Source organism: Amblyraja radiata, chromosome 31 (genome assembly GCF_010909765.2).
Source record: "Amblyraja radiata isolate CabotCenter1 chromosome 31, sAmbRad1.1.pri, whole genome shotgun sequence".
NCBI classification, from domain to species: Eukaryota; Metazoa; Chordata; class Chondrichthyes; order Rajiformes; family Rajidae; genus Amblyraja; species Amblyraja radiata.
In genome coordinates this window covers 2404954-2421091 of record NC_045986.1, presented here as the reverse complement: position 1 = coordinate 2421091, position 16138 = coordinate 2404954, and the positions used below count along the sequence as shown (strand labels likewise).

The 16138-nt window shown below is 41.9% G+C and overlaps 1 protein-coding gene across 1 annotated transcript in view; it reads right to left on the bottom strand.

Annotated features, from left to right (window-relative positions):
* The window catches only part of acot7 (acyl-CoA thioesterase 7), a 228135-nt gene that overhangs the window by 205389 nt on the left and 6608 nt on the right, over window positions 1–16138 (bottom strand). Inside the window, exons 2-4 of the mRNA XM_033048577.1 lie at window positions 10122–10213; window positions 5196–5310; window positions 1590–1604 (exon numbers count right to left, since the gene is read on the bottom strand). Coding sequence (XP_032904468.1) covers window positions 1590–1604; window positions 5196–5310; window positions 10122–10213 — 222 coding nt within the window. The remainder of the gene's footprint in view (window positions 1–1589; window positions 1605–5195; window positions 5311–10121; window positions 10214–16138) is intronic.

Sequence of the window (16138 nt, the reverse complement as noted above, 5' to 3'; positions counted from 1 at the left end):
AGTTACATCTTCGAAAAATTCTATAAGATTCGTCAGACATGATTTACCCTTCATAAATTCATGCTGACTTTGTCCAATTATTTCACCAATTTCCAAATGTGCTGCTATCCCATCTTTAATAACTGATTCTAGCAGTTTCCCCACTACCGACGTTAGACTAACTGGTCTGTAATTCCCCATTTTCTCTCCCCCTCCCTTTTTAAAAAGTGGTGTTACATTAGCTACCCTCCAATCCTCAGGAACTACTCCAGAATCTAAAGAGTTTTGAAAAATTATCACTAATGCATCCACTATTTCTGGGGCTACTTCCTTAAGTACTCTGGGATGCAGCCTATCTGGCCGTGGGGATTTATCGGCCTTTAATCCATTCAATTTACCTAACACCACTTCCCGGCTAACCTGGATTTCACTCAGTTCCTCCATCTCATTTGACCCCTGGTCCCCTGCTATTTCCGGCAGATTTTTTATGTCTTCCTTAGTGAAGACAGAACCAAAGTAGTTATTCAATTGGTCTGCCATGTCCTTGTTCCCCATGATCAATTCACCCGTTTCTGACTGCAAGGGACCTACATTTGTTTTAACTAATCTTTTTCTCTTCACATATCTATAAAAGCTTTTGCAGTCAGTTTTTATGTTCCCTGCCAGTTTTCTTCATTATCTATTTTCCCTTTCCTAATTAAGCCCTTTGTCCTCCTCTGCTGGTCTCTGAATTTCTCCCAGTCCTCTGGTAGGCTGCTTTTTCCGGTTAATTTGTACGCTTCATCTTTTGTTTTGATACTATCCCTGATTTCCCTTGTTATCCACGGATGCACTACCTTCCCTGATTTATTTTTTTGCCAAACTGGGATGAACAATTGTTGTAGTTCATCCATGCAGTCTTTAAACGCCTTCCATTGCATATCCACCGTCAACCCATTAAGAATCAATCGCCAGTTTATCTTGGCCAATTCACGTCTCATACCCTCAAAGTTACCTTTCTTTAAGTTCAGGACCCTTGTTTCTGAATTAACGATGTCACTCTCCATCCTAATGAAGAACTCAACCATATTGTGGTCACTCTTGCCCAAGGGGCAACGCACAACAAGACTGCTAACTAACCTTTCCTCATTACTCAATACACAGTCTAGAATAGCCTGCTCTCTCGTTGGTTCCTCTACATGTTGGTTTAGAAAATTATCCCGCATACATTCCAAGAAATCCTCTTCCTCAGCACCCTTGCCAATTTGATTCACCCAATCTATATGTAGATTGAAGTCACCCATTATATGTCTAGGAGGGGGCTGCATACGCTGGTTTACACTGAAGATGGACCCAAAATGCTGCAGTAACTGAGTGAGACAGCCAGCATCTCGGGATAGAAGAAATGGGTGATGGTTTGGATCAAGACCCTTCTTCATAGCCTGGATAGAAGGAATGGGTGAGGAAGGGTCTTGACCCGAAACGTCACCCATTCCTTCTATATAGTGACGCTGCTTGGCCCGCTGAGTTACTCCAGCATTTTGTGTCATCTGCAGCTATACCTATGTTGCAGGGCCTTGAATCTTATGAGCTAATCTTTACTTAAATAAGGGAGTTTCAGATAAGCTTACCTTTGGATTTTCGGTCTGGCAGGAAAGTCATAATGAACAGGGGAAAAAAAACTAGAGTTAATACAATTCAAGGAAATTGAATCTATTCTGACTCTAATTAGATAGAAATTAAACATACTTCACTTTATGAATTCATTCCAATTTAATCAAATTTAAATTAGCTGTAAACTGTAGCTCTACGTTCTATTGCATGTTAGTCCAGTTGACTACACATGGGAAAGGACAAAGCAAAATGAGGCTAGAGAACACCTGTAATAATGAACATTTAATGTGTTCATATGACATACCCCTGCAAATTTAACCAGTGTTAATGCTAATGCCAAAATAGCAGACAGGAAATACAGTAGAGTTGCAATGTGGAAAAGGGGCATTCAGATCAGCAATAGCAGACTATTGTCTTCAGTTTTGGTCCCCCTGCTATAGGAAGGATGGTGTTAAGCTGCAAACATTGCAGATAAGATTTACGAGGATGTTGCCAAGTCTTGACAGCCTGAGTTAGAGGGAGGAGAGGACTTTATTCCATGGAGTGCAGGAGGATGAAGGGTCATCTTCTAGAGGTGTAAAATATCATGAGGGGAATAGATACAGTAAATTCACAGAGCCTTTAGGTAGAGTGGGGCAATCAAGATCCAGGGGACATAGTTTGTATTTAATTTCATTCTTCACATGTTTAAATTATAATGTTTTATTTTTAATTGTCTACTGTATATCGTGTTGTTGCGAGCAAAGCACCAAGGCAAATTCCTTGTATGTATACATACTTGGCTAATAAAATGTATTCTGTTCAATTCAAGATGAGAGGGGAAAGATTTATTAGGAACCTGAAGGGAAACTTTTTCACACAGAGTGGTAGGTATATGTAATGAACTGCCTGAGGAAGTAGTTGAGGAAGGTACTATAGCAAGATTTAAAATACATTTAGAGAGCTATAGGTCAAACACAGGCAGATGGGACCAGTTTAGATGGGGCATCTTGATCGACATGGGCCTGTATCTGAGCTATATGACTCTTTAACTTCACGATTCTAATTGTCATTGGTGTTTACGACACAAAACAATACGATGGAACTTTATTTATCCTAGGAAAGAAATTGATCTGCTATCAGTCATAAAAACACAAAAGACATGAACCACGAAATTAAAATGACGAGTAGAAAGGATTGGGGATGTGCAAAGATTGGGGGGGGGGGGGGGGGGGGGGGGGGGGGGAGGGGAGTCAATTTCAGTCTATATCACGACAGGGAGAGGAGTTGTAGTTTGATAGCCACAGGGAAAATCTTCAGTGTGTCACGGAGAAGGCGACCCGTATTGTCCAGGATGCTCCGCAGTTTGGGGAGCATCCTCCCCTCCAAGCCCACCTCCCATAATTCCAACTCCGCCCCCAGGACAGAGCCAGCCTTCCTGATGAGTTTGTTAATCCTACTGGCGTCCACGGCCTTCGCCCTACTGCCCCAGCACACAACAGCGAAGAAGATGGCACTGGCTACCACCGATGGTAGAACATCTGCAGCATCTTGTTGCAGACGTTGATGGAGAGGAGACTTCTCAAAGTACAGCCGGCTCTATCCCTTCTTGTATAAGGCCTCAGCACTGGTAAACTGCACATCCACGCCATTGATGGAGACTGGGGACAGGGGTGTTCCTCTCCTCCTAGGGTCCACTATTAACTCCATAAGTTTATAATTCCCCTCATATTTATCCACACTAAAGTATATAACCTGCGATCCTGTGTACTTTCTTGGCAGCAGCATTACTGTGTGTTGATATTTTGAAGATTCATTATTCCATGACTGGATGCAAATCTGTTTTTGATCCCATCCTAGAATCAATCTCCTTGGATGTTTCATGTCTGCATCTGCATTAAATTTCATCCAAGTCCCCCCCCCCCCCCCCCCCCATTGTTACCTTCCATTACTCTGCAATGCTTGTGTCAATCACACACATAAATTGTGTAGAAAGCAACTGCAGATGCTGGTTTGTACCGAAGATAGTCACAAAGTGCTGGAGTATCACAGCAGGTCAAAGGATGAGTTAAAAGGATGGGTGATGTTTCGGGTCGGGACACAGTCTGAAGAAGGGTCCTGACCCGAAACGTCACTCATCCTTTTTCTCCAGAAATGCTGCCTGATCCGCTGGGTTACTCCAGCACTTTGTGTCGACCCACATAAATTGTCTTGGCTTTCACATTAATATGCTGCTTTGAGCCTCAAAATATTATTGAGCCATGCAAGATGGTGGAATATAATTCCCGTCTTTTTTTCATTCTTTAGCTAGCAATGAGGAGAAAATCATGTTCTTGCTTCTGTTCACCAAGGCCAATTTTCTGAGTGCTTGATGCTGCCAGAAAGTTTAGCCAGACAGCTACGCCTGAAGGGGAACCATGGACTCCAGATACTGGCTCCCCAAGGGCAAAGCTCTCACGGGTAGCGCTGATGCAGAAAATGGGTTCTCTAATCTTAATCAGCTCACTCCTATCCTTGCTTCTCTTTTAAAAGATCAAACAGCAGAGGCCGCTTTAAAATGGAACATTTTAAATTTTAACAATTTGTCAGTTATTAATAGGTGCTACTGGATTACTGTGAGAACGAAACATTACAAATACTATTCACATATTCAAACATTTTCAACTGTTGTTGTCTTAATAATTATGATGCTTGCCAGTCAAAAGTAACCTTAACGAAATGCCACAGACAAGTAACTGGAAATGTAAGTTGTGAGAAGTACCAGCATGTTTGTGGCTATAAATCCAAGGAAAGGGTTGGTGGCATTTTATGTCCCGTTAAAGAGACTGTGTGTTCAGAATGATGTTCTTGTGGGGTCAACATTCTTGTGGTGTTCCATTACTACTGGGATCCTGGGAGAGCAGTGACTAAGTAAAACCTTGTGACATGTGAGAATGTACTCTTCTTTCTCACATTCATCAGTATGTTTCTGTTGAGCATACGCCATATTTTGTGTTCGCATTGTGTTAGCAAAGTGCGGCACAGTGAGGCAGCTATAGAGTTGCTGTCTTATAGCGCCAGAGATCCGGCTTCCATCCTGACAATGAGTGCTGTCTGTACAGAGTTTGTACGTTCTCCCTATAACCGCGTGGGTTTCCTCCCACTCTTCAAAGATGTACAGATTTGTAGGATAATTGGCTTCGGTAAAAATTGTAAATTGTCCCTATTGTGTAGGATAGTGCTAGTTATCGGGGGTGATCACGGGTCACTGCAGACTCTAAAGTCCAAACAAGATCTTCTCCAGGACAAGGCTGACTCTGTCAATGGGTCTTTCATCAGCAGATGCAAATGCCATGCCTTTGAATGCAGAAAGTATAGTTTTGTGGTGCTGGAGCAAGCAATTTATTATTGTGGTCATGGACAATGGGAATGCATTACAGCACCTTTCAACAGCAGGACAACTGCCACAGGTGCTGCAGACAAAGCAGAAACAGCAAAGAATCAAAAACATTCAACGAGTATTGTTGATATTGGGGACTGCCCACAACATGTTAATGTACAAGGTCAGGTTCCATTGAAGTGGACAGGTTGGGTGTTAATGACAGGAATAATGACTCTCACAACTGTCTCACCGTATAAATGGAAACGCTTAATAGTGCACTTACCCACATTAATGGTGGGGAAAATTATTGTGCCATTCCTTTGCTTGGATTCACTTCGGTTCAATTTCTGAGCTTCATATCTTTTACGACCTTCCTCTTCCTGTTCTGGACTTGAATACTTTTGGATGGGGGTTGGGATTGGGGAGGAACAGAAGATTCAACATTTATATTGTAAACTTTATTTTACAGAGCTGCAATTTTTATCATCCATCATCATCAGCCCATTGCTAATCATTCCTCAGAGATCCCCTTTGAAAGTGGACAGCAACCATGACCTGTATTTAAAGTGCACCTTTGCCTTGCTGGTTCACCCACAAGGATTCACATCAGAGTGAGGAGCCAAGTCTATGTTAAAAAGTCAAGTCTTAAGATGACTCTTAAGGTTGCAGAGAGAAATGGCTGGGTGAAGGTTTGAGGGAAGGAGATCCAAACTGTAGGACTTGGGGCTATTTACAAAGCTGCTACACTAGTAGCAGGAATAGGCCAACTGGCCCTTTGTCTGCTCTGCTGTTCAATAAGATCACAGCTATTAACGGTAACCTCAACTACACCTTCCAGTCTGCCCATGGTAACCTATAACTCCTTGCTAAAGAAAAATACATCTCTGCCTCATAAAATATTCAAGGAATCTGCTTCTATGACCCTTTGAAGAAGTGTTCAAAGCCAAATAATGTTTTGAGAAATGCACCTTCCGTCACCTCATCACTGATTCCTAGATGATAGCTCTACTCGACACCCACTTTGCCAGCACCACTCAGGAACTTACAGACCACTACAACCAACACTGAGAAGCCAGAAAAGATGGAGTGAGGAACATGAGCTGGGACAGAGGAGGCTGAAGAATCATTCCAGGATAGAGCCATGGAGGGGAAAACAAACCTACTTTGGCCTCAACTCCACAGCAAAAGTTTAATGGGTTGGTTGCTCTCAATCTGAAATAATGGAGGTCATTGGGAGGACCTCTTTGGGTGATATGTACCTAGATAAAAGTGGACTGTGGAGTTGAGGTTACTGTTAACAGTTGTGATTTTATTGAGCAGCAGGGCAGACCTTGTGCCTACTCCTGCTACTAACGTAACTGTTTTGTAAATAGCCCCGAGGCAGTTTGGAAGGGGTGGCTGTTGGAGGTGACGGAAGGTGCATTTGCGGTGGTTGTGGGTCGTGGTGTTGGCGGAGTCCATTCCAGGTGAGCGAGCTGATCAAGTGCAGCCTACGACAGCTGATGGAGCTACGGTGGAAGCAGCCAACAGGATTGCACTGGTCCAGGCCGACCCTTACTACATCAATCCAGTGCCAACAGATCGGACTTTCCAGAGACTTGGAAGTTCCAAGATGGCGCTGGAATATGGCTATTCTCGGCGTCTTGTTCCAGAAAAGGATCTATTGTACTCATGTGCAGTATTATCTGACTGGATAGCAGGCAGAGCAAGTAATCAACTCTACCCCTGTATATGTGACAATAAATAAAGCATTGAACCACTGGGATCATGGTCTGTGTACACATCCCTTAGTTTGACAAGAAAATTCTTAGAGTACAAACAAGACTTCTCTTGACACAAGGTCGTGGGAACTGATCTGGGTGTGAGATGTAATGGAAATATAGAGCAATAATGAGAGAATAGAACCAAAATCTAAAGTTCAATGTGGGGTCATGCAGTCTGGTGCTGATACAAAACCACACATTTTTAGAAGTTGAAATACCTTGGGTTTTTTTAAGTGTTATTCTGGGGAAGAAATAGTTACATTGGTATTTCCTGGATATTTAGCAAATCTCTTCAGCAATGCATTTGCACAGCCATTTGTCATGTTCTTTAATCTTTAAATTCTGCAGGAAAGCAGGTGATGATTGTGAACAAAGTTTTATCCAGATAGGTTAATTAAACTCAGAACACCAAATTTATTTTTGAAATCATGCAAAAAATCTAAATGAAAATTCTTCCATTTATTGAAAGATAAAAATGTACTTCTGGTCAACAGAATAATGGTCAATCATTTTAAAAAGATGCCAATTCACACGTCTTAATACTAAAACATTGATAGCCATCATGCACGATTTTTGCCGCCCGTTGCCTACATCAGCGTAACAGAATATGCTCCTTATCCCCATCTTATCTTCCCCATCCCAACCAAAAATCTTTTCGTCCAAAGGGTATTAGATTGATTCATGAAACAATCTAAACTCCTAGATAATGGATCGATGATATGGCCAGCAATTACAAAGCTTTTCCAAAAGAACCAAATACCAAAAAAGAATCACAAGTCCAGAAATCCTGGTGCATCAGAATGAGCGTGTTAGGGTTGCATTCAGCAGGGCACTAGTGACCATTTTAGTCTTTGGACTTTAGAGAAAAGGCCTTTCAACCCACCGAGTCCGTGCCGACCAGCGACCACCCCATACACTGGCACTATTCTACACCCTAGGGACAATTTACAAAAGCCAATTAACCTACAAACCTTTGGAATGTGGGAGGAAACCAGACCACCCGGAGAAAACCCATGCGGTCACAGTGAGAATGTACAGACTGCACCCATAGTCAGGATCGAACCTGGGTGTCTGGTGCTGTAAGGCAATAATTCTACTGCTGCGCCACAGTGCCACCCAATTGTCTGAGCGTTTGGGGCGGGCAGGTTATCTGGAACAAGAGGGTTAGGACATGGGGACAGGGATCTTAGGAGAACATCAGACGAGACTGGGTATGGAATGGTCATGACAATTAAATCTGAAGAGGATCACAGGGATTTTAATGAGAATCAGGTTCCGAGTTTGGGATCATTTGGGAGGATTGGCTCTGAGGTCAAGTGTCATCCACAAACTTCAGGGTACAAGATTGGGGCTTTAACAAAGATCGGACTAGAGTCAGAGGTCTTTATCAAGGACCAGAGCCTGGGGTCAGTGATCCTTCACGAAGAACAATACGTAGGGTCAGGGAGCTTTGACAAGCACGGGACCTGGGATCATGGGTCTTTTAACAAAAATTGGGATTGAATATTCCCAATCCAATATAATGCTGTTGGCTGTCGACTTTCTGCAGTGATGTGAACTGCCAAACTCTCCTTGTGAAAAATACAAATCTACATTGATTTCCCCAGTCTAATCTATATTGTTTTTGAATATATAGTAGCAATGTTGCTCCCTGTGATCCTTCACGGGTAATGTACGCAATGGACAATACAGTGCATCCTTGAATTTACAGATGAAGGTCAATGTTTAATCTCCTAACTTCTGTTCCATTGGGTAGATCTATCAGACAATATATGACTGTACCTAATTACTAGACGGATATTTTGCATCAGGTTGTGTCTGTTTATCATATAATTATATCTCCCCACTAATGCCATTATGTAAGGATGGTTCTGGGACAAGAGTCATTATCTTCCTCTGCACCATCACCCCATCCTACAGTGAGAGCAGAGAGCAGCACAAGGACAGTTGTGGCATAAAATGAATGTAATAGTTGCTTCATTTACAATGAGCCTCAGATCCAACCAGAAAACCAAACTTGTCAACCCACTCACTCTCATTTCTCACACAGATTCAAATGAAAATTTACACCAGTACAGTAAGATAGTTCTTCTACAGTTGGCATTCTATCATATGACAGGTGCAGTTAGGAGGGAGCTTTCCTTCAACAAAATACTATTGTGGACATCTACTGTAAAGATATATGACTTGACTGACTCATTATTTTTGTGCATCTATTTTGTTTATGTTTATTCTAGATTTGTTGCGACCAACGTTATAAATAAATACCACATTCATTAGCAATTTTAATATTTCTGTCAACATCATTCTGTATCAAAAACCTTACAAACTCATCTCCATCATAACCTGTTTGGAAAGGTCAGAATGACACAGCAACTGTTTCCATTAGTGGAGTCAAGGGATATGGGGAGAAGGCAGGCACGGGTTATTGATGGGGGACGATCAGCCATGATCACAATCGAAGGGCCGAATGGCCTCCTCCTGCACCTATTTTCTATGTTTCTAACTACAGTAGCCTCTTAGCTGTAAAGTCTGTAAAAACATTACTTGACAAGGATAGACAAGGTTTACATTTTTAATGCCAAGCACCATTTTCTGAGACAACTTTTCCAACAGGATAATCATCCAGCAGGAATGGTTGGAAATAATAATCGACTGGTAAAGAGTCACAACTGAAATGATACCCTGACAGATTGTTTTAAAGGAGAATAGTGCAGATAACCCAAGTAGCCAGACAAGCAGCCAATGTCCTGGATCAATGGTCTGAATCCACTGTAACAGCGGGGAACATTATATGTTTGAGTAACTCAGCGGGTCAGGCAGCATATCTGGAGAAAAGGAATAGGTGACGTTTTGGGTCGAGACTCCTCTTCTTCAGAACCTCCGTCAGAGAGGGGAGGAGAACATCTTCAAAGCAGGCATACCTTGAGGAGATCTCGCAGTGGAGCAGACCAAATGTGTAGGAAGGAATTGTAGATGCTGGTTTGCACCAAAGATAAAACACAAAACGCTGGAATAACTCAGTGGGTCAGGTAACATCTCTGGAGAAAAGGAATAGGTGATGTTTCAGGTCGAAGGGTCTCGATACGAAAAGGAGATCTCTTCTTTTTCTCCAGAGATGCTGCCTGACCTGCTGAGTTACTGCAGCATTTTGTATCTATTGAAAGAACCTAACAGCCTGATCTGTTCTGGCTTATACGTGAATTCAAAACACCCATGGGCTAACTTCTAACTGCCTTCAGCTTGATGGACAATGACTCCTGGCATTGCCAGTGGCAACAATGGGAACTGATAATTTAACAAAGCGTGACTGATTTCAAAACTGTATTGATCTTCCATGAATTCTTCTTTTTAATTCAGGTTTCCAACAAGAACGTTTATTTTTCTAATGAAATCTCGTTTTAAAAATGTAAGAAATAAAACATTGAGCGTTGTAAATGAGTTACCTGCAGTGGAGGAACGTTGACCACGCTGTTTACATTATCCGCGGACAATGGCACATACCACAGCGTTGCTCGATTGGTCACTCGTTTGACACCTAGACATCACAAAAAGAGAAATCATTTCTTAATTTAGATCACTTGTATTTATATTGTACATTTATTATATTATAGTTACATTTATATTGTGCCTTTGAAGCAATCAAAGATTTCAAGGTGCTTCACGGGAGCATAATCAGACAGAGTTTGGGATTGAGCCACAGGAGGAATCATTTCATTATGATGCCACAGGAGGCTATTCATTTTGCTCCTGACATGGTAATCACTTGAGTCCTGTTCCCTTGTTCATTCACCAATGTTTTACACATTCTCAGCAATGCTTTGCCCTATTCCCCTTTGAAGGACTTTAATATGAGCAGCACAGAAACAAGCTCTTCAGCGCACAATGTCCTTGCCGAATGTGATTCCAGATTAAACTAATCTCCTCTGCCTGTACATGATCCATATCCTTTCATTCCCTTCATGCCCATGTTCCTATATAAACTTTTCTTAAATGCCCCTATCATATCTGCCCCACTACCATCCATGGCCACGCCCTGGGAAATCGAATGAATGGGAAAGGTATACAGTTAATGGCAAGACCCATAACAGCATTAATGTTCAGGGGAATCCTGAGGTCCAAGTCTATAACTCCCTCAAAGTGGCAACACAAGTTGATGGAGTGCTGAAGAAAGCGTACGGTGTGTTTGCCTTCATTGGTCGGAGCATTGATGTAGCTCCAGCCGTATTTGGAATATTGCGTGCAGTTCTGGTCACCCATTACAGGAAGGAGAAGTAGAGGAGGTTTACCAGAATGGTGCCTGCATTAGAGAGTATTAGAAACATAGAAAAATAGGGGGAGAAGTAGGTCATGCGATCCTTCTAGCCATGGCTGATCATCTAAAATCAATACCCCGTCCCTGCTTTTTCTCCATATCTCAATTCTCCATACTTTAGCTAAAGAGCTAAATCTAACTAGCCATAAGGAGACATTGGAAAACTTACTCTGGAACATTGGAGGTTGTGGGGAGACCTGATAAAAATATACAGAATTATGGGAGGCAGAGATAGAGAAGACCGTACCAGAACCTTTTTCCAGGGAGGGAAATAGCAAAGACTAGAGCTCAATAGCTTTAAGGTCCGAGGGGCAAAGTTGAAAGAAGATATGTGGAGGACGTTTTTTTTTAATAAAGAGGGTGGCAAGTGCCTGGATCGCAGGGTGGTGGTGGGCGCAGATATGATCGGGCATTTTAGACAATGGATATGCATGGAATAGAAGAATGTGGATCAGCTTCCTGCACTCCACAGAAAATGGCCCTTGCTTACCCAGTGTAACATTAATGAAGCACACTTTCAGTCGCAGTAACATCCTTGTGAATCTTTTCTGCACCCTTCCCATCTTAATGATATCCTTCCTATTGTATTCTTGTATAATGCCCTGACTGATGAGGGCAATCATGTCGAACGTCTTCTTCACCATCCTGTCTACCTGTATTGCTACATTCTGGGTGTTATATACATGTACTATCTCTCTGTTCTACAACACTCTCCAAGGCCCTGCCTCATCACTGTGTAAGTCCTGTCCATATTTAACTTACCAAAATGCAACACTTCACACTTGTCTGATTTAAATTCCATCTGCCAGTCCTTGGCCCATCTTGCTCGTTGATCTAGATCCTGTCATAAGCTAGATAACCTTCTTCACTGTGTTGTAATATTTTAACACCCATTTTACAATATTCGGACTCCATAATATGTGTGATTCCACGCAAGGAAAGAGCTGATTGTCCAAATATTGCAAACTACCGTCAGGTACTTTCACAACTCAACTCGACATGTAGGAGGTTAGCTAAACCTGCAGAGCATTTTCTTGGCTGTTACGTTTCAAGTCAGATTCTGCAAGAGATCAGCTCTCACGCATTACAGAAGAAGGAGAGATCAAGATGCTCTGACCGATGAAGCCAAGTGTGCCCGACATCCTCTTTACCGCCCTGTCTACCTGGGTTGCCACTTTCAGGGTTCTACCTACATGTACTATCCAATTAATTTTAAATCAAAGCTACTTGAATCTACAAAAGCACACCGTTGGGTTTCTCAGACATGACACAAAGCACGCAGCGCAGAAACATAAGAATGCACATCAGACAGTTAGAATTACTTTGAAGTGAAGTGACAAGAATTATACATGGTACACAAAAATGCTGGAGAAACTCAGCGGGTGCAGCAGCATCTATGGGGCGAAGGAAATAGGCAACGTAGACAATGTTGCCTATTTCCTTCGCTCCATAGATGCTGCTGCACCCGCTGAGTTTCTCCAGCATTTTTGTGTACCTTCGATGTTCCAGCATCTGCAGTTCGTTCTTAAACAAAGAATTATACAAGCACCGGCTGGTACCATCCAGATGCTTTATGTTTGTATGGATTTTGGTGGAAGCCTAAAAAACAATTTAAAGCAGTCCGGTTAATCACAAATAATGGGGTCCATCACATTAACTGGCTGCACAGCAACATTTTAAAGCCTTGTTATTGAATCCAATTTTCTGAGCTGCGTCAGGGGACCACTAATTGACAGAAGTGCTTCATTGTTCTGGCATGGCAATAGGAATTGATTGTTTTATATTTCAAACAGGTTTTTAGGACTGTCAGCACACCAGGATTGTGGTGGAATCTCCAGGGATGACAGATTCACCTTCGAAACTCTGCTGGAAGCAGTCCAAGGGGAAAATCATAGAGTTATTTAGAAAGAAACTATTTTTTTCTTTTGAAGATAGACACAAAGGGGCAAATTTAAATATGTGCAGGGCAAGTTTCTTTTTCACAGAGGGTGTTAAGTGCCTGGAACACGCTGCTGATGTGGTTGTTATGGCAGTTAAGAGACTTTTGGAGAGGCACATGGATATGCAAGGAATTGAGGGATATGGATTAGGTACAGACAGATAAGAATTGGTCTTGGCACCATGTCCAGCATGGACATTGTGGGCTGAAGGGCCTGGTCCTGTACTGTACTGTTCTATGTTCTATGAGTTGATGGGCATTTGAGAGAAAATTGGTTAGAGGGAATGGGATTAATGGGAATACCCGAAGAAATAGCATAGACTTGATGGGACAAATGGCCCCCTTCTACGTTATGTGGTGCAATCTTGTTTGATCTACTTCATAAAATCAAATCTGTAAGGAAAGGACCTACCAATGTGGAAAATGTGACCCCTAACAGCTGCTATAACTGGAATGGCATGTTATATGACAGAACCTGTTAGCGTGGTAACAGGTTCTTTGGGAATATTTTCTTCGAGCTCTGAAAAAAAAAAAAGGATTTTGCTAGCTCTGTTTCAACTGTAAAAACAGTCCAGACAAATTTCTAAGCCAAATTGTCTGTTATCTTTCTACTTAGCATGGGAAGGCAAGCCACTGTGAGGATGGACATGAATGGTGAGCAATGACAAAAGAAAGGCAATGCTAAACGGGCAGTTGTGCTGAATCCTCAGAAGTTATGCTTGACCAAAGTTGGTAGTCTGTACATTTGGATAACTAAATTTAGCAACAGTCTGCTATTTTAGTTTATTTAAAAATTATATTCCAAGTCTCTTTTTAACTTAGTTTGGAATTATAGCGCAGAAACAATCCCTTCGGCCGACCAAGTCCATGCCGACCAGCAATCCCTGCACATTAACACTACCCTATACACACACTAGGGACAATTTTAAATTTTATACCAAGCCAATTAACCTACAAACCTGTACGTCTTTAGAGTGTGGGAGGAAACCAAAGATCTTGGAGAAAACCCATGGGGAGAAACATGCAAGCGTCGTATAGACAAGCACCCGTAGTCAGGATCGAACCCGGGTCTCTAGCACTGTAGCTCTACCACTGTGCCACCATGCAGTCTCTTTTGCTAACACATATTGTACGTATATTATACCACTGTATTAAACAGTAAATGCTGGAACCACTCAGCAGGTCAGGCAGCTTCTGTGGAAAAGAAGCAGTTTTCCGCACCTATCATCAGAACAATGTTCTGGTATTCTTCATTTTGATCGTTTTATTCCCCATTAATTGGCTGCACAGTTGAACCTAATTCGATCAAAACAAACTGGGATGAGGAAGATTTAGGCAGTAAGTAAATCAAAAGTCGGTTTGACCCCATGTAAATCTGCTCATAATAAGCTCAACCTGACAGAATACCAGCTTAGTGTTTTAGTATGACTACATTGTCAATGATGCATTGCCATCAGCACCAGCTCTCTCTTACAATATCTGTCAATGAACAAAGGGAATAAATATAAACTGTTAACTTTAGACTAAATTTATCATTGCCTTATTAGAAATTAAGTCAAAGACAAATTTAAAACAAAACCGAATTTGGTCTTTTAATCTACTTAGACTCTTGCTTTCTAAGAAATAAATGACCTCCTTTTTGTTGGCCTTGCCAATGTTGTCCAGATCCAGTAAGTAAATAAATAATAAGAAAAACATTCCACTTGAAAGATGTTCCTATCACAATGAATTTGAAAACTATTCAGCCATGTACTTTTCAAATGTCCTTACATAAATAATACAACAATCATTGCAAAGGTTTTGAAATTAAACTCATTTCTAATAACTCCAATGAAGTTGCAACTCTATAACTTCCCTGCTCTCTCAGAAATAACAATAGTCACCAACCTCCCTTCTATTGACTCCATCAATACCTCGGCACGGTCAGCAGCAAAATCAAGGAAGAGTCACACTTTGGCCACTCCCTCTTCTCCCCTCTCCCATCAGGCAAGAGATATAGAAGTACAAAAACACACACCACCAGATTCAGGGACAGTTTTGTCCGAGCTGTTATCAGGCAACTGTATCAGGCAACGGAATCATGCCACCACAACCAGAGAGCAGTGCTGAACTACATTCTACCTCATTGGTGACCCTCGGACTATCCTTGATCGGACTTTGCTGGCTTTACCTTGCACTAAACGTTATTCCCTTATCATGTATCTAAATGCTCTAATGGCTCGATTTTAATCATGTATTGTCATTCTGCTGACCGGATAGCATTCAAAAAAGCTTTTCACTGTACCTCGGTACACGTGACAATGAACTAAACTGAACTGAAAAGCTGATTAGGCCTGAAGGCAGAGAACTGGATGGATAGATGAAGATGAGTGGATTACGGGTTTTCTTGATTAGTTGGATAGGGTGACGTTTATGAACCAAGCCTTTCTTTCAATTCCTTTGAAGCAAGCTTGGCCAAGCTACAGAGGTTCTGGATTGAGTTTTGTGCCACCAATATCTAGCAAGCTTACTTGGTTTTGGAAAAACTACAACTTAAGTTCACCCTAAAAGATACAGTAAGTATAGAACTTTAGACACCAGGAACTGCGTTGGATTGTTGGAATCTTGCATAGAACACAAAGTGCTGGAGTAACTCAGGGGGCCAGGCAGTATTATGGATCAGGACCCTTCTTTGTTCTCAACGTATAGAAAATAAAACTATAGAGCTTTCCTGAGTGAACCAATCCAGTCCTGCATTGTGCTACATAACAGCAACAACAGAATGGAACTAACCAAAAATGCAAAACTAATTTCCCCACCAAAGATCCAAAAGGAGTTTTGTGCAGAGAAAGATGTCACTTGATGCATGTATGCTGCTGAAATCACATCAGATGCACAGGCTTGACTCATATCAAGAAATGCCTGGTCAAATTCCCAGAGTATACAAGACAAGATTATGAACGGCACAACGGCGCGGTAGAGTTGCTGCCTTACAGCGCCAGAGATCCGTGTTCGATTCTGACTAGGGATGTTGTATTTATGGAGTCAGTACATTCTCCCCGTGACCTGCGTAGGTTTTCTCTGGCTGCTCCGGTTTCCTCCCACATTCGAAAGACGTACAGGTTTGCATGCAAATTGACTTGGTATAATTGCAAATTGTCCCTAGTGTTTGTAAAGATAGTGTTAGAGTACGGGATCAATTGTCAGCGTGGACTCGGTGGGCCGAAGGA